The 19,655-nt window shown below is 41.4% G+C and overlaps 1 protein-coding gene across 1 annotated transcript in view; it reads right to left on the bottom strand.

The window, feature by feature from the left end:
• The window catches only part of SUPT6H (SPT6 homolog, histone chaperone and transcription elongation factor), a 2,620,423-nt gene that overhangs the window by 25,088 nt on the left and 2,575,680 nt on the right, over positions 1 to 19,655 (bottom strand). The window contains exon 35 of the mRNA XM_044054882.1: positions 916 to 1,097. Within this exon, the coding sequence (XP_043910817.1) occupies positions 916 to 1,097 (182 nt within the window). The remainder of the gene's footprint in view (positions 1 to 915; positions 1,098 to 19,655) is intronic.

Below are 19,655 nucleotides of genomic sequence, written 5' to 3'. Positions count from 1 at the left end.
AAGTGCAACTTAGACCTTTTGGTGAGTATTAGGAAATTTACCCCAGGACTGCCCCATGTAATACTAATGGAAAGAGACCGATCTTAAATGCTTTATCTCATGCATGGGTTCTTTCAAATTATCTAGGATATGATTCCTAGTTATTCTCATTAGGGGTAATACATCATTATCGACCATGGGATAGGTAAAATGTATAACCAAATGGAATACCTTATCTTAAGCAAAAAAAGGGAAATTGTCTAGGCTTAAATTGGCCTGTAAGTTAAGCTCGCCTGGTACTACCTACAAAAATATGTATGAGGGTGACTGGCTGATTAATTTGCTGTAAAATGATAAAGCTCTAAGTAGTACAGTTAATGTGACATTCTGGAACTACAGACAAGTCATTCATTGATTTCTCCCCACTTCTGTCTTCAAAGCCACATGGCATGAGATTGAGATGCATTAGTACAGTACATCATTTATAATAGGCTTTGCTGGCAAACCGGAGCTAAAAAGTATCATCTGACTTTGGAAAGCAAACTGTAGGAATTCACTGAAAACTCATCTGACACTTCAAATACAAGGCAACTGTTAAATGCTTAGACTACCTTCCCTCACAGACATTGCCCTTTGCAGTTAATTTAATTAGGGCGCATGGGAAGAGGGTAAATGTTAGTTGGAAGTGTATTTGAGTAACCTGGTCACTGCACTGCTGTGCTAAATTAGTCTTCAATGAATCTGGCAATGATACAGCATAACAGATCCAAGGTGTGCACTATGAACAGTGAACAAGGACAAACCTCACCAGACCTACAATATTCGTGTAGATATTCATTAGCCTCCAGATGGTATGCATTTCAAGCTAAAGCAAATGGAACTTCATATAACTCAACCAAGTCTGACTTGAAGAATTCTCAGTGTGAGAGCACTTACTTTGGTTGCTGCCTTTGTCTGGAAGTAGAAGTAGGTGTTGGAGCTCCTTGAGATGACTGTGGTGTAACACTTGAGTGAGGATGATACTGTGGGGTTGTTATTGGCTGACTTGGGGTTGTGAAGGAAAAACTTGGAGTCATCAAAGGAGTAGCTACTGGCTGCTGAGCTGGGGTAGCAAAGACCTACAAAAAATAAAATAATTAGCTTTTTTCATTTAATAAAAATATTTATAACAATGTTAGCTTCCTGCTGTAAAAGTAAATATTCATAAGAAAAGAGTTTTTTTTAACTCACCTGTTAAGTAAATGAAATGAGCCACATCTCGGGCTTTAAGAAACACAAACATAAAAACAAACAAAAAACCCAGCAGCATAGCAGTGTGGCACACAGCTTTGTCGCCCCACAGCAACAAGTTCTCGGTTCGATTCTCAGCTGGGGCATCGTCTTTGCAGAGTTTCCATGTCCTCCCTGTGTTAGCATGAGTTTCCTCTAGGTGCTCCAGTTTCCTTCCACATTCCAAAGACATGCAAAAGGTGGAATAAATTCTATAAATTGGCTATAGGAGTGAGTGTGCTTACAAGTGTGTGGTATGGAAGAACAACTGTGGCAGGACTAACCACCCGGTGGTGTGAACCTTGGCTCTAAATGAATGTCACTCTTGTAGTGACAACCCAACTCCATGTGCAAAAATGGGAAAAAGGGGTTGATGACGGGTGGATGGATATGTATTAACTGTATCAGATTATTAACAAGGAGGCACTTAGCAAGGGATGACTTAATATTTCCTTTTCTGATATCCCCAGTGTAGCATGGTCCTGAATGGTCTTTCATTCTTTGCTTGAGGTCTGCATATCCACCCACAGCATGTTGCAACATTATGTGTAAATCTACAAAGGTGTGTTCAGCCCTGTGCTACTCAGCTTACATTCCTCTCAATACACCTAAGTTAGCACAATCTGTAAGAAAATAAACAAAATAAAACAGCAGTACATCTTTCCTAGACTTAAAAGAAAATCCGGGAGCGCTACAGAATCCTGAAAGCCCAAAATCCTTAAGCCCAAAACCCTGAAAGTTCAAAATATCTGAAAACACACAGGATACCAACACTTACTATATTCCAGCACAATTACATACAGAAACAAAACACAAACCATATTACTCTTCTCCAAGTATAAGCTGCGCCCCCCCCCCACACCCCCTGCTACTTAAATATATCAACTCTGAGATTGCACTTAGTGTACTGAAGTGCAAACTCTGAGTTGTTATATTTAAGTAGCAGGGGGTGTGGGGGGATTTTCCCCCTGTGTATAGTTGAAGGGTAATATGTTTCTGTATGTACTTGTGCTGGAATATAGTAAGTGTTGGTATCCTGTGTGTTTTCAGGATTTTGAGCTTTCAGGATTCTGTAGCGCTCCCTACAGCCAATGGGGAACAGTGGAAGGATAATAAACACCCAGAGCAGAAGACTTCCTTCCTCACAGCTCAGCTAATACTGATACATTTGCCATATCTGACACTGAAGGCAGCCTCTTTACAAGTCAGCTGAAGTGGTGAGTACATTTGTAGTAGAAGTCAAATCGGTAAAAAAATGAAAAAAGGACAAAAAAGCAAGTGCTTTAAAAACTTACAGACATTTAACTATTTACATACCACTATTCCTTTCCCACTCCCCTCTTTGCAGTATGCCATTATCTCAATACTTCAAAAACAGCTATTATCCTCTGTCTTCGTTTCCCACCATCTCCTACTTTTAAACGTTCCTGTCAAATGACATGCTCATTTTGTGTTTGTTTTTGTCTCACCTGCCACAGTTTCCTTTTCCATTTTTTTCTCCTACAGGCTAACCTAAACTTAATTCCTCCCATCTCCTCCACCTCTTTCTACATCTATCAGAGTCCTCCTCTCTCCTCTTCTGCAATTTAGTTTATCAGTTGTCTTAACTCTCTCCTACTGGTGCTTCCTGCTTCATCCATGACTGAGTTTGAGGTTACCTTTTTTTCGCTACTGTCATTATTAAATCCACTCTCTCTTGGGTATCAAACCTCACTCTTGTAACCTAACAGAAATTTTTTTTCCCATCAATGGACCTACTTATGGCCATGTTTCATTTAAAAGATACTGCAACTCTTCCTTAAAACTCCCGCAATATGTTACTGTAAGGAGAGATGTTATAAAGGGAAGAAGTACAGATATTTTTAAGGGGAAGGGGAGAACAGCTTTTGAGCCCAGATTTTGGGCTGCATTACCTGTATAATTCTGATTGAGATAAAACAGCAGACAGTTTTGGATGAAAAAAAAAAGTGTGGGGGCATGCACTATGTGTGAGGAATGTACAGATAATGTAGGTTACTTATGATTTAACTGAATAAAGGTTTTATGGGAAAAAAGAAAGTGCTCAGATGGCCCAAGTTATGCAGCACTCAAGTACCAAAGGAAGCTGGACTCCTGGAATCAGTGTCAAGCCAATAATGCTTGGAGAAAAAAGAATAGTTGTGTAAAATCTTACCACAACCACAGATGTCCTTTTCGATGTTGCAGTATTCCAAACTCTTGGGTTTCACTCTCTTGCTACCTGAAAGTCCGACCAGTAAAAAAAGGCTTCTAGTCACTGCTAGGTGTGTGGGACATCTGACATTGGCTAAGGAAATGTGGGCCATAAAAGTGATGTCTCCACACACCAGTTCTCAGAAATGAGCACCCCCAGATGGACTCCAATCTCAGGAAAAACTGTGCAAGTCCACTGTCATCCAAGAAGAGACAGTTTAAGGGAAAAATAGGTGAAGAAGGGAGGGAAGGAATACTACAACATGGAAAAGAAGGACATCTCTGGTAATGGTACGATTTTACACAACTATTCTATAACCTTCTATTCACATGTTACAGTACTCCAAACTCTTGCGTGAGTGCCAAAGCTCACTGGGAAGAAGAGGGTGGTGGCTTGGAACTATGCTCTATAAATCCATGGAGGATTGCCCTGGCAAATCCAACCCTGTATTTGGAAATTTGGTCCAATTTGTAATGTTTGGTAAAGGTGTGGACATATGCCCATGTAGCTGCCTCTAAAATGGTGGCAGTGTCCAATCCCTTAAAGAAAGCCCCAGATGAAGCCATAGCCCTAGTGGAGTATGCTTTAACTTTGGACTCCAAGGATTTCTCATGGAGTGCAGAGCAGAAGGAAACTGCTCTGGAAATCCAGGCTGAAATTGCCTTTTTTGTCACTGCTTTCCCCAGGGCCCTGGGGTGAAAGGAGACAAACAATTGTTCAGATTTTTTGATAGATTTGGTCTTGTCTAGGTAGAACCTAAACTGCCTGTGCACATCAAGGGGATGTAGGACTCTCTCACTGTCACTCTGAGGATGGGCTAAAAAGGTAGAAAGGTGAACAGCTTGGTTTTAGGATAGCTCATTGACCACCAAGGGCATGAAAGAAGGATTGCTCCTAAGGGTTACCCTGTCTTTGTGGAAGATGAGGAAAGGGGGAATGGCCATTAGAGCCTGTAACTCAGACACTCGTCTAGCTGATGCCAGACACTAGGAGTACTGTTTTCTCAAGCACAGTGTTTCACAGAAATCTTCAAAATTGGTTCAAAGGGGGCCACCGTGAGCTTCTCCAAACCATAATTCAGATCCCAGGGGGTAGGGATGGGTTTCCTGGGGGGCCTGAGATGCATCACTCCCATTAGGCATAACTTTGCAGGCAATCTTGAAGCCAAAGGGGGATCCAGAGGGAGACGTGCTGAAACAGCAGCCAGGTGGGTTTTAATGGAGGAGTATGCTAACCCTGTCTGCAAGAGTTCACACAAGTATGACAGTACCAAAAGGATATCACCATGTAAAGGGTCCAACTGTCTTTGTAGACACTATATGGGGAATTTATATCTTGGATACACAAGATCTAGTATGAGGTTTCCTGGCCTCCTGCGGGACTGTGAGCAAGTTCTCATTGTAGAGGTGTCTGTAAGGGATCAGAATTCTATCACCCACAGGGTGAAGTTCAGAGATTGTAAATGGGGATGGATTAGCGATACCTTGCCCTGTGTGAGAAGGTCCACTCTCTGAGGTAACTTGTGGTGATTGCCCCTGGCTAAATGCAGAAGGAGGGGAACCAGTGCTGTCTTGGCCAAAAGGGAGTCACCAACAAGATTTTTGGATTGTTGTTCTGAATTTTCAGCAGGACTTTCTGAAGTAGTGGGAAGGGGGGAAATACATACAGAAACATCCCCTTCCAAGAGAATGAGAAGGCATCCATTGCCCTCGTTAGAAGACTGGGCAGTCTTGAGCAAAAAGATGGAAGTTGTCTGTCCATAGGGGAGGCAAATAGATCTATTTGAGGTGTACCCCATCTGTGGACTATGTCCAAAAACACATCCCTGTGGAGCATCTATTTGTGGGACTGTGACATGGACCTGCTTAAGGTGTCGGAGTATTCTGTTCTGAAGGGATGTTCACTGCCTGTAGCATGACTCGCTGTTTTGTGGCAAACTCCTACACTTGGACAGTTAGCCAGCATAGCAAATAGGATTTTGTTCCCCCCTGCTTGTTCACATACTACAGAAATGTAGTGTTGTCTGCGGACAATTAGTGGTCCTTGTTTCAGCATGTGCTGGAAGGCCTTTAGGGCCAAAAGAATTGCTCGCACCTCTTTGATATTCTCCTGTTTGATGGAGACTGGCCAAGTGCCCTGGACTCTTAGGGAGCCCATGGCTGGTCCCCACCCCAGATCTGAGGCATCAGTGTACATCTCCTGTACTGTCAAGGGAGCCTGTAAGAGTAATCCTGGGTTTTTCAACTGCCACTGAATCCCTTTCTTCAGGGCAAGGCAAGAAGGGGATTTTGTCCATATTGACCTTAGGTACCACTGTAGCTTTCTCATGTGGAGCCTCACCTACGGCAACATGGGAATGGCAGTCAAGTCTGTGGCCTGAAGGACAGTGAGCAGGTACTGCCTTAGGTTTTCCACCTTTTCAGGTGGTAGGAAAGCCCTCATGACATCTGTCCTTATCCTGCACACCAGGAATACTAGGTCCTGAGAGGGGGGGGTCAGGTTGCACTTGGGATAATTTATCTGGAATCCCAGTACTTGCAGGAGGGAAATGACTGTTTGTAGATGGCATTGCAGGGATTCTGTGCAGTCTGCCTGAATGAGAAGGTTGGCTAGTTACAGGAAAAATTGTATCCCTTGAGTCCTGCAGAAGGCTAACACTGGTGCCAAGCACTTGGTGAAGACCCATGGTGCAGTAGAAAGCCTGAAGGGCAAGGCCGAGAATTGAAACTATGAGAAGGCCACAGAGAAGCGCAAGTACCTCCTGTAATTAGTCCTTATGGGGATGTGCAGGTAGGCATCTTGATGTTCAAGGTGGCCATGAACCCCTGAGGTAAGATCAAAGGAAAAGGGTTTGCAGAGTGAGCATTCGAAAGGTGAGCACTTGCAGAAAGAGACTTGAGGTGGGAAAGATCTAGGATTGGTCTCCAGGGGCCATCTTTCTTTGGGACTAGGAAGAGCCTGGAATAGAAACCTTTTTCCTTCTCTGTCTGAGGGACAGGTTGAATTGTTCCCTAGGAAATGAGGCTGTCTATAACTGACTGATATAAAGGGAGCTGTTCCTTGGGGGGGGGGCTATGGCCCTCAAGGACGAAGCTGTAAATCAGGTCATAAAATAACCTCTCTCAGTAATGGATAAGACCCACCTGTCTGTGGTGATGTTTTTCCAAGCAGGGAGACAGTGATAGTGCCTTTGGAACAGGGGGACGGAGTTGAGGGGTTTTTACAGGAATGGAAGGTAGTCACAGACCACCTGCCCTGCCTTGAAATTGAGGCTTTTGGGCTGAAGTCTGTACAGGCCTGGAAGGAGCTGTTTGCTTCCTGGCAGTCTTTCTGGCTCTGGAACAAGGGATGGGGGCAGAATGATTCCTGATGAATTGTGTTTTTGATGGGTAGTTCGTATGGAATTGGGGACAGGAAAAACAAATAGGTGCTTTAGGTCCTGTAACTTCTTCCCCTTTTGTTGCAGTGTTTTGAACTCAGCCACCTTTATCTCAAAGAGGGCAGAGTTGTCTAGAAGCGCATCCAAGAGTTTTTTCCCTAATACCGTCAGGTAGGGGCTATAACCTTAGCCAGGAATATCGTCTCAGGAGTGAGGCAGATGCAGGTGACCTGGCAGAAGCTTCAGCAGCACTGTAGCTGCACTTAATGGAATGCCAAGTGACCTGAGAGGCTAGGGATACAAGACTGGATATCTGAGATTTGGCAGGAAAGTCTGGAATGTTACTCAGTTGATTAGTGGCTTTTTACAAAAGGGCGAGGGCATATTTGGACATATGGGTTTGGTAATTTATTGCCCTGAATGCAAAGTTAAATGAAGTGCAAGTCTTCTTCCCAATGTATTCTATGGCCTTGGTGAATTTGTCTGTGGGGAGATGGAAGGAGTTTAGATGCCTCATCAATTGACACTGAAACAGGGCCAGGGTCTGCTGCAGGGCACTTAAGGAATATGGCTTCCTCAAGGGACCTTGTAAAATCTGTCAGGCCTTCGGGATGCAGGAGGATGAGAATCAGGATTGAGTGATGCTGCATTAAATGCATCCAGAAATGCTGGCAATACTGGCAGTATAGCTGAAGGGACAGGGGAGTTCATCTGAAGATGTTCAAAACATCTTTTCTGAACTTCTGTCATCTCAGAGAAGTCCCATTTGAAATGCTCCCTCATCTTTGTAATGGCCTCCCCAAAGGTGAGATCCTCAGCTGGAGAATCTGCCTCTGCAGTTTCTTCCTCCAGGGAAGCATAGCCAAGGGGGGATGGCAATTAGAAGACATATGAAAGGGAATCCTCTGAGGAAGAGTCAGTGGATTCCTCAGCTTCAGCCTGGGAAGTCTCTAAGGCCCGAGACCTAGGGCTCATCACAGGAGGAGCCAGTGGGGAGGCTAACAGTGAAGCGGGCCTTAGATCCATAAAGGCATTGAAAAGATTCTGCGAAAAGGCCTGCCAAACTGGCTGGCTCTCTACTGGGGGAGAAACCAGTTTCTTTTTCTCTTTCTTTTTAAGGGAAGGCCTAGTGGGCATCTGAGCCAAGGTAGGCCTGGGATCAGTAACCTGCAAAGCAGTGGAGGGATCCATCCGTGTGGCTGGCACAAGCAGAGGTTCCCCCTCGCCGTCTATATAACCACTGAGGATGTGCCTTCTGCTCTAGGTTCTATGCCTTCCACATCGGTACCTGCTGTACCCACATCAGTGGTGACCGACCTTTCCTCCAGGCTGACTCTGGCCACAGGAGGGCCCATCAGATGGAGGAGGTGCAACTATGGATTCAGGCCTAGAGGTTTTGGCCTTGTTCTTGGGTGGCTTGATGGGCTGACTGGATGGCCCCTCCATACCTAAAACTAAGTGCTTGAGGTGGCGGATTCTCAAGATAAAAGTTTAACGCATGCAGATGGCTATGTAAGGTTTTCGTAATGAAGGCCTGGCAGATGGAAAAGGACTTATGGGCATGCACAGGCCCTAAACAAAAGACAAAGCTCATGGGCATCTTTACGGGGGATCTGGCGACCACATCTACACTTTCCCTTCCAGGATGACATGAACACACACAGGCATGCAGTGACCCAAATAACAAAACGTCCCCAACGGGGTGCTTATCTTAAAGTTTTTGATCTGACAGCCGATACGGCAGAAACAGCTGACATTCAACTGGCGGAAGAGAAGTTCTGAGGACTGGTGTGTGTAGACATCACTTTTGCGGCCCACGTTCCCTTAGCCAACATCAGACGTCCCATGCACCTAGCAGTGACTAGAAGATTTGGTATAGTGGCCAGACGTTCAGGTAGCAAGAGAGGGAAACTCAAGAGTTTAGAATACTGCAACACGTGAATAGAAGGATAGCTGAAGAAACAAAACGTAAATGGGGCCCAAATGTCTGCAATGGAAGCAAATAAGCTGGAAGCAGCTACAGCCACGGTGAAGTGGGGTTTAAAAGTAGCAGTTTTCAAATAAAATCAGTCTGTCATCTAAACACAAAACAAAATGAAGTCAACTATTCACAAGGAACAAATTTCTTCAGTAACTTCCAGATCCTCTTTACCTTAAACAAAGGAGATAAATCACTGACCTGTCTACCTGAAATTATGCACTTCTTTAAGGTAAAACACCAATATGAAGGTAAAATCAGAAGTTTGAATTCCTCTCTCTCCTGCTTCAAGGACACTTAGGAATCCCCCTTCAAGGGAACATTGGGGGGGGGTGTCAGTAGTGACAGTCACATGATCACATCCCCTTTATTTTAAAACACTGATTATTAATCACATATCACATACCTATCACCTACATTTATAAATTTGCAGTAGTTGTAGCACTCACGCTTACTCATCATGGGATGTTCAACTATGCTAATATTTTTCTGCTTCTCAAAAATATTCTTTAAATTAGCTCCTTTTTTGTACACAACTTTCAGTCTTTCCCCCACCTTCTACTTGATCATCCTGTCCTCTTGGGGTAAAAAATATAACAAGGGCAAATTCAATTGTGACATTTCCGGAATTGTGTACGTAGCATTATGCCAAACATGTCCTGGAATTTATAGGCAAAACAGAGCGCAAACTTAAGGACAGAATTTATGAGCACATTTACGAAAACAGAAGAAAAAAACTTATGAATACTCAACATTGATGAAAGGCCAGGACATGAGTTTAAATTTGTGAAAGTGGAAAAGGTAGCATCTAATTTAAGAGGTGGACCACTGTAATTATTCTTAGAGGAGATAAAATTATACTGGCAGCTCCGCTTAAATGCAGGAAGCTGGCCAAGGTTGAATGATTGTTCATTTATTTCCTGCCTTTTGAATTTGAAAGCCTTATTGAGACAGGAAGTGCAATCGGTTAAGAAGTTGCACTTTGCACATCTTTACCATAAGGAAGTTTAAAATTATTTTATTTAGCAATACTTTAAGAGAAAAATATTCTAGTCAGGTTTTCTTTACACAGTTTTAAGTGCGACTGTTTTAGTATGTACATTTTACATATAAAAGTACATGGCATTGTAATGTAAAGCGAGTTTTACACATTTCTTTAAAATTTTGAAAAGTGACTATAGGGGCTTGGCAGTCATGTGATTTTGAGAGGGGAATTTAAACACTTTTTATGATGTTTTTCATCTGATGACATCCAAGTGTAAAGATGGAATTGCTTACCTGTGAATTAAGTGATTTTAGCAGTTCGAGTTTTTGCATTCTGCCTTGGTATTTTAATAGTTTGGTTTTGTCGTTTGTGCTTTGGTTTCCAGTTTATTACATGGTCGGACGTTATGACAACTGATAAACTCCCAAACTATAAAATACTTGTCAAACCACATCAGTCCTGGTCAACTTCATGTTCATCACCAGGCTGACACTCTTACTGTAAGTTTTAAGAGGTGTGTGCTCATCTCTAATTGTCTCCCTCCCCAATACTGAAATAATATACCTCATCTTTGGACCTTTCTTAAATATTACTCTTCTCTTTTTTAAGTCTTTTCCTCCAACCACCTCCCTCCTCTATTTTCTCCTCCCTCATATGCTCTTCACTATAAGCCTAAGTTTAAAATAGTCCAGACAGCTATTCCTAATAGTTAGACCCCCAAACACCCTCATCACATAGTTTAATTAGTAACTTTACCTTCTGCAACCAAAACTAATCATAAATCTCACTCTCTTACTCACATCCCAGTACCTCTGTCCTCTTACACGTTACATACATCTCTCCTACCACTCAGCTCGACAACTTATTTTTCACATTTTCTTCATCTGAATACCTCTAGAACTCTCTATTTTTTCCATATAAAACTCACAGAGCACTGAATTTATAATATACTAATGCTTTTCCAGTTGTACCAGAATCTAGTACTCTACCAAAATTGTGTACACACACTGCATTACATGTAGATAGCAACTTGTTGCAATATACTGATGTAAATAGTACTTACTGTATATATCTGTCATGTAACAAATGTTGCTTTCTTGAAACTGTAACTGTTAATATTGATGGACTGGAATGAATCTTTTCTGCCCAGGCATCTACTGCAAATGAGTTATGTCAAGTCAGACTTTCCCATTCAGCAGAGACAAATACATAAAATAAATAATAATGTTTTTAATTAAGCAAGGAATCAGACAGAAAGGGTAAAAAGTTATAAAGGAATTTTTCTTGTTATGAAACAGTGACCATGTCTGCCATTCCCTCATTTTTTTCTACTGCTCAATGCAGCAATAAAGTAAGCCTGCCTTCCTCCATGTGGTAAAGGGGTCACTCTTCAGAAAGACCCACTCCCAGAACACATGGACTGGAATAAATTCCCCAAATAGAATGGAAACCCATAATGCAAATGTTAAGAACAGTCGACCATTCTACAGCCCAGTGACGACAGTCTGAAACCAAAAAGAGGTGTAAGACAATGTAATGGCTATGGAGCCACAAACAACACATATTCTAGTGCAACACTTGCATCCTCAGATGAGCATCACCATGAAGAATGCGGATGCTAAGATGGCCACGAGCAGCAGGAGTCCAACCTTCAATCCTCTATTCTAGCTTCAATCAAGTTAACCAAGACATGAACTCTTAGGCCTATTGTGAAGGTAATTATGTGTCAGGGGTGGACACCTCCTACCCCAGGCCTAACCACAACAGCACGAAAGTCAAAGGTGATACCATGGAGTCCCTTGCCAGTTACACCATCAGCCAGTCTTTTAAGCTGAAGAATATATGAAGTTCCTTCTGTAAGGCCACTGTCAAAATGTTAGTATCTTGGTAAACATACTGAATTGCAGGAGAGAGACCACACAGCAATGCCTTGCACTGAATGTGATGTGTTTTCTAAAGCTAAGTAAACTGTGTTGTTCCTCATTCTCCAAATACACTAATGTACCGCAATGCATCTATAGCATGTCCTGGGACACCATCCAGCCGCAGAAAAGGAGGTATGAATCCCTAAAAGGTTACCCTCTGCAGTATAACATATCAGATGTCCTCACTGAAATCACTGATGCCCAAGATGCAGAACAAGTAAAGAATGACAGTCAAACAATGAATTTCCATGAAGGAAGAACAGGTTCTACACTACTCCTGGGGACGTCTTGTTCTAAAAGCTCTGCACTGATTAACCAGTCCATCTGAAGAGTTTTTCATAGACCTGTTAGCTCTTTCCCTAGTAAGTGGCTGTCCATAAGCATATCTAGCACCCAAAAGACCATGGTGAAAGATCTTCAAGCTGAGACAAGATAACTAGCCTCCCAGGTGGTTGTATAAAGGTAGCCAGGTTTGCCACTGTTGAGCCTAGTATAGAGGTCTTCCTCAGAAGCACAACTGGAATTAATGAGTTCAGCAATAATGTGCGACACCTGGGTGCTTTCTCAGTTTGAGGGGGCTGCTGGTAATTTTAAAAATGTGACACACAAAAAGAGACTGTGACTGGAGGAAGTAAGAGATCTGTCAATGTGGTCAATGCCTGCTTCCCCTTTTGAAGGTCCCTGGAGGCCTACCCATAGAAGATGTTACCAGAGAGGAGCATTAATGATGATCTGCTTGAGTAATTCTTAATGAGAAGTGAAGCCACATCACAATGTATAAGTACATACTTGAGCCTACTGCCCTAGCAATAGCATCAGTGGGTCACAAGGAAGCTGACCAGAGAAGCCACAGTAAAGATTTTAAAGAAACCTCAAGAAGGTCTGCCACCTGCTCTAGAGTCAAATGCAGTAGGAAGGACTGGAACCGGTTAAGATAACAGAAGAGTAAGAAACAAACTACGAAGTGGCATATCATATGTTGTGTTTCAAACTGGTTACTATGTGGAAAGATGCTACAGAAGTCATCATACCCCTCTCTCAGAGTTTCCTTGATCAAAGACTCAGGAAAGTCCACCTAGCTTTTACAAAGTCTGATCAATTAAGGAGGAATGAAACCTGGACTTGTGAGAGAAATTAGGGGACCTAAGCTGAAGGGTGCAAAGGCAGAAAGTACAGCTAAGCAAGTTAACTTACCATAACAGTAGATGACTAAATCACACTGCTGCCCTACTGTCCAGCAAGGGGCCTCCGTTCTAGTAACGGATTCTTACTACTCACAAATAAGTCAAATAATGTCGCAGGAGACTCACTCTACTCCCAATATGTCGATAATCTCTGAAATAGTATCCCCGCATGAAAAAAACTCTCAGAAAAACTCAGTAGTTTTAAACCACTGCTTAAACATCATTTTAACCAGTCTTGGTCCTGCACACGCTCATCACCAGTTTAAGACTTTGTGCTCACAGTGTGATGCTCTCCAAATACTCTCCTTAAACAGAATGCTTTCAACCTCTGACTGAAATGACAAATACAATTTTTATACATAACTACTGCCTATACAATCAACTAAGTTGCATGTGGGCTTTCTCTTTAGTAACTTCTTCCTCTGTAAAATCTTTGAACGTATAAATGAAACTACTGTATGTGTATAAATGTAAATAGAAATGTAACTATGGAAGTAAGTATAATGCAATGTAAACTGAAAATGGTTATCACCCAGTCAGACTTTCCCAGTAAACAAAGACAAATTAAAAATAAATAAATAAATACAAGACTGCTGAAGTAACCACAAAGTACAGTTGTGTACACTTACCATAAATGTAGATGTTCGAGTGCATTCACTGTTGCAGTCATTACATTTGGGTTATCCTGCTGGCAACTTGCCCTCAGTCGGCCTGAATTCCAAAGTCTTGGGTCATGCGTCGGTTGCTGTCGCTTCTTCCCTGACGTCAGGTCATCAGGGGTATAAATGATGCAGCCAATGCCATTTTCTTCAGTTTTGCTTGCCCCAGATGTCAGGTGCCCCCAGAAGGGTAGGCTAAAAATATATAAATAAAACATACATGCACCAAAATAAGCTTTACCTTCATCTATAAGCAAATACACCACCTAGGTTGTATAGATTAGAGAAGTAAAGATAAGTTCCAGCAAAAATAAGGGGGATGGCGGATGGGTAACCTGGACTGCAACAGTGAATACACTCGAACATCTACCTTTATGGTAAGTGTACACAACTGTACTATGTTCTTCGTGTTTCACTGCTGCAGTCATTACATTTGGGTTGAGTCCCAAAGCTATGGTTGGGGGGCTGGAGCTAAACAGCATTAGGAGCGGCTATGAGGCCCTGCAGAACTGCAGTGGCAAAGCCTGCCCTGGATTTAGAGTAAAGAGGCAGATTGTAATGTTTTGTTAAGGTATGTACTGAACTCCAAGTAGCAGCCTCTAAAATGTCTTTGGTTGGTACTCCTCTGAGAAAAGCTGAAGAAGTGGCTGCAGCTCTGATTGAATATGGCCTAATGCCCTTGGGCACTGGTTTGCCATGCTGTGAGTAGCAGAAACGAATGCAGTGACCTATCCATTTTGAAATAGTTTGCTTGGAGATAGCCTTTCCTTGTGATGCTGCGGCATATGCCACTAGTAATTGTTCTGTATTTCTGAAAACTTTAGTTTTGTCCATGTAGAATCTAAGTTGCCTGTGTACGTCCAAAGAATGCAGAATTTTCTCCCCCTTGTTCTGTGGATTTGGATAAAAAGTTGGCAAATGAATAGTTTGGTTAAGGGCTACACTGGATACCACCTTAGGCATAAATGTAGGGTTTGCTCTCAGAGAGACCCTGCCTGGATAAAAAATGATAAAGGGTTCCACAGCCATGAGAGCCTGTAGCTCTGAAACTCGTCTTGCAGAAGTTATTGCTAGGAGCAGAGCTGTTTTCCAAGATAAGAACTTTATATCCCCAGTAGCAGCTGGCTCAAAAGGAGGTAAGGTGAGTTTTTTCCAAGACATAGTTGAGGTCCCATGCAGGTACTGGCGTTCTCCTTGGAGGCCTTAAGTTTTTGGCTCCTCTGAGGTACTGCCTTAATAAAGGATGAGAAAAGAGTGGTGGCTCTGTATTGTAATGAGCCGAAATGGCAGAGGCATGGATTTTAACTGATGAAAATGACAGGCCTTTGTCCAGCATCTCAGTTAAGTATTGCAAAATCTGAGGAATATTTGGGACAGCTGTATCAGTTCCTTGAGCTTGGTGCCAAGCACAGAATCTCTTCCATTTCCCAACATGGGATTTTCTAGTACTAGGCCTTCTGGCTTCTAAAATGACATCCATCACAGCTTTACTGAGAGGTGTGGTTTGTATGGCTACATTAACAGCCATGCTGCCAGGTTTAGTGTCTTGAGTTGGCTGTGCAGAATCTGATTGTTTTGCTGGGACAGTAGATGAGGTATTTGAGGTATTTGAGGTAAGGTCCAGGCTGGGCATTGGGACAAGTTCCTTAAGCTCGGATACCATTACTGGCGTGGCCAGTCTGGGGCAATCAGAATCATTTTTGGTTTCTCCTGTGTGACCTTCTGGAGTAACTTGGGGAGGAGAGGCAGTGGAGGAAAGGCATATACTGATAGGTTTGTCCAGCTGAAAGTTAAGGCATCCACTTTCCAAGCTTGTCTGTGATAGGTCCTTGTGCAGAATCTTTTTAGTTGATTGTTGTGAGGGGAGGCAAATAGATCTATGTCCGGGCGTCTCCATTTCTTTGTTATCATGCTGAAGACTTGTGGATCCAGGTGCCACTCGTGGGGATCCATGAGGTTTCTGCTTAGTTTGTCTGCCAAAGTATTTTCCTTTCCTGGCAGGAATTGTGCCTGTAGATGGACTTGGTAAGTCAATGCTGTGTCCCATAAAGCCATGGCTTGTCTGCAAAGGGGGTAAGAATGAGTGCCCCCCTGCTTGTTTATGTACCACATGACCATGGTGTTGTCTGTCTTCATCAGTAGTTGTCCCAGATGAAGTAGGTCCTTGAAGGCTGTCAGGGCATTTTGAACAGCTAGCATCGCTTTTTGATTGATATGTAGATGCTTTTGGTTTGTGGACCAGGTGCCCTGAATGCCTCTTCCTGCCATATGTGCCCCCTAGGCATAATCTGAAGCATCCGTCGTTAGGCTCTGCCTGGCTGGGGGTAGTGAGAATGGCTGTCCCTTGTTTGGTGACAAGCCTTTGCCCACCATAGAAACTCCTGTTGCAGGCAGGGAATGAGAGTAATCATCGTTTCCAGGCTGTGGCAATGTTGTGTCCAGACACTTTTTAGGTACCATTGAATTTTTCTCATATGCAATCTTGCATATGGAATTAGTAAGATGCAGAATGCCATGAAGCCCAAAGCCTGCAGAATTTTTCTTGCAGATAACAGGGCCTTTGTTGCCAACAGTTTGAAATAGGTAGTCAGTTGCCTTTGTTTGTCTGGCGTGAGATAAGCCATCTGGGCAGTTGTATTTAAGCTTGCACCCAGGAATATTCTCATAATTCATAATTTTAAGAAATGTATTTTATATAACACTTGTATCCGCTGCTATTATGGTTAGTATTTCTGTTTAAATATTCTAGGCTCACTTCTTTTCTGTTTTCATTTCTGTTTCAATACTCATTACTCTAGGTTATATTTAGTATATTTAGTATATTATATACATTTATTAGAGGGGAACTGCCCAGGGTTACACTTGTCGTCTAGTTCATATATTGTTATCTTAACCTACATGCATTTATTAAGAATGCAGTATGCACTATGTAGTTGTTGTTATTGTTGTTATTATTGTTGCACAACCATTTAGCACAATGTATATATCTGTGTGTAGTCAATGTGTATCATGGTTAATCAATTAATTCAATTAATTCATTAATTTTGGCGCCAAAGAAGCTTTATAATGATTTACTTAGTGGTATTCATGGTTCTGATGAAATCTGTCTGTAGCAGATGAAAGCGCTTAACCATCACTGTTTGTGGAGCATTTGTGTTTCGTGTCGTATTGGAGTTATTAAACCGTTGGATTGTCAACTTTTTGAGCAGCGTTTTTCTTGGGTACACAGTCATCTTGCTGCAATTCTTGGTTCACTAGTACTTTTTCAACGTTTTTTGGTCTTATTCCTGTGATGGCTGAAGTTTCTGAGATCACGCCAGCTCAGTCAGACAGTGAGGAGCTTGTCTCTTTAAGGGCGGAGGTCACGTCTCTGCAAGCCGACGTTGGGAAGCTTTTGGATATGGTAAGCAAGCTTGCGACGCTTGCCAGCACTAGCAAAGAGTGTTTAACGTGTAACAACGGACCGGATGATTTTGCAGAGGCAAACGACCATATTGTGGGTAAACAAGGAGCTTTATCTAATTCCAATTGTTATTCGGATATTCCGAACGCTCAACCGCATAACTCTGATGGTATTTCATCTGATCGGGTGGTTTTAACCCAGTCTCAACGGCTTAACCTAAAGGAGGGAGCCGTTGATGAAAATCAGTTAAACATTTCTCTGGACGCTGACTGCACCTTTGATTTTAGTTTATTTCATCTTGATGATGAATCACGAAGAACCGGTACTAGACCTAAAAATAAAAAGAAGGAAGTCGTGAAAACTTATTCAATGGCTGCTACACGCCATACGGCCCAGAAAGGTACTGTAAAGAACAATTACAATAACAAAAAAGTCAGATCAAGTCCTATGGACACATTGAATGTACAGAACAATAAGAAAAGCAGTTCTGTTGATGATGATAATTGTTTTAAATATTCTAACATTGAAAATTTTATTAACAGAGATGTTGTTTTTAAAATTAATGAATGTGGGTATGATTTCTATAGAATCAATACCAAACACGATGAAGGTGGCATAAAGCAGAAAATATATACATTAGGCAAGAAGCTTTTACAGGCAAAAAGCATAAAAATTGATAATGCTTATTTAAAACAATGTATTACTTTGGGCATTACACCGAAAGGGTTAAGATTTTTTAAATTACCTTTAGGTTTAGAGTATACAGAAAATATTATGCTTGAATTTAACAAAATGTTTGATCAATTTGGTCTTATGTTTATGGAAAAATTAATTAAATGTAATGAAGAGAAAATGATACATATAACTAATGAAATTGATCAACTTAATGAAGAGATATTACAGGACAAGCATTTTGAACAATGGTATGATTTATACCATAAACAATTCAGTTCAGTGGAGAACAAGGCGTCTATTATTTTTAACAGAAAGAATAGCAAGATAGATAGGGATATGTTGCTTTATAAACAACAGAGAGCTTACATATGGCCTCAGAGGAAATTATATGGAACACGTTTTAATAAGGGATATGAAAAAGTTGATAGGGGACGTAAAGATACCTGGTTAAATGATGATGATGAAAATTTTCAAGGGAGACGATACCATCAAGAACCCAAAATTTACAGAAGGAGGTATTAGAACAGGAATTTACCCCGTTGACAGAATCTAATTGTAAGGTGGTTAGAGAACTTCAGTCTACTACTGAGGACCTTACATTGTGTAAAGGAGTTACACCTGAATATAATAGTATAAGTGTATATTCTTTTAAAGGTTTGAAGGTATACAACTATACTGACATACCTATATCAGAAGAATTTTGTACCTTGTTTTGTAAGGGAATGAAGTTTATACCTACAGCCAAGTTCAATATATTTGATACTATCAAAGAAATTAAACTATTTTGTAGGAGAATGAACTTGGCTATACAATATAAGGATACAGACAAGGATGGTATTAATGTGCAACACGAGGGCCATCAGGTTGATTTATTGAGGAGAAAAAGCGCTTATGTTCCAGGATATCATCCTACAGTAGCCCAATATGAAAAACTAGTTGCACACGATATGTATTGGTTTCAAAATCGAATTAAAAGGAACATACAACCATTACCCTCTGGCTATCAGGATAATTTAATTACGTTAGAAAGGGAATGTCTGAACAAAGTTATAGACAACAAGGACCTTAGGGTCATGAAGCCTGACAAAGGGGGTGGGATTGTGTTGTACAACACTGTTAATTATAATCAGGAAATAATGAACATTTTATACCAATCTGGTAATTATGAAGAGGTATCCCTTAATCAGGTGAACATTGGTTACAAACGTATTGATCTTGCCATCGAGGAATTCCTGCTTGATAATAGGATAACCAATGAAACCTATGAATTTATTAGAATGGAATTTCCCAAGATGGCTTCAATTATAGGGATACCCAAAATTCATAAAAATATCAATAAACCCCCTTTTAGACCAATAATTTCAGGTTCTAAATCAAAAACTTATAATTTAGGGGTTACTATAGATAGATGGACCAAACACGTGTATAACAATGTTGAACATCTTACTAAAGATTCCTGGAATTTTTTGAGTAAATTGACCCCCATGATTTGGCATAAAGAGTTGACCTTCATAACCATCGATGTTGTTGACCTTTTCTCCAGTATTCCTAGGGAGAAAGGATTAGATTATTTTTTCAACAGCTTAAAGAGATTTTCAGGTTTGAGTTTTGGGAGAATAAATTTGATAGTTGACATGATGGGTTTGGTCCTTGACCATAACTACCTTCATTTTCAGGGGGAATTGTTCAGGCAGAGCAGAGGGGTAGCCATGGGTGCGTCATGTGCCCCAGTGTTTGCAAATATGGTGATGCTTGAATGGGAATCGCAGTTTATTTTTCCCAGTGAATATTACAAGTACATAGTACATTATACCAGGTACTTGGACGATCTTTTTGTCCTTTGGAATGGACCGGTCGAATTGATACATGAATTTATTGAATACCTCAATAACACTACTGATTTCTTAAAATTCACATATAATGTGGAATCTGAAGGTATTGCTTATTTAGATACATATGTTTATTCTACTGGTACTGAATTTCAATCCAAGATCTTCAGGAAAACAA

This window comes from Protopterus annectens, chromosome 13.part0 (genome assembly GCF_019279795.1).
Source record: "Protopterus annectens isolate FY-2018-M chromosome 13.part0, PAN1.0, whole genome shotgun sequence".
Taxonomy (NCBI): domain Eukaryota; kingdom Metazoa; phylum Chordata; order Ceratodontiformes; family Protopteridae; genus Protopterus; species Protopterus annectens.
The sequence above is the reverse complement of the archived record's forward strand: the minus strand, read 5'-3'. Positions and strand labels throughout refer to the sequence as shown.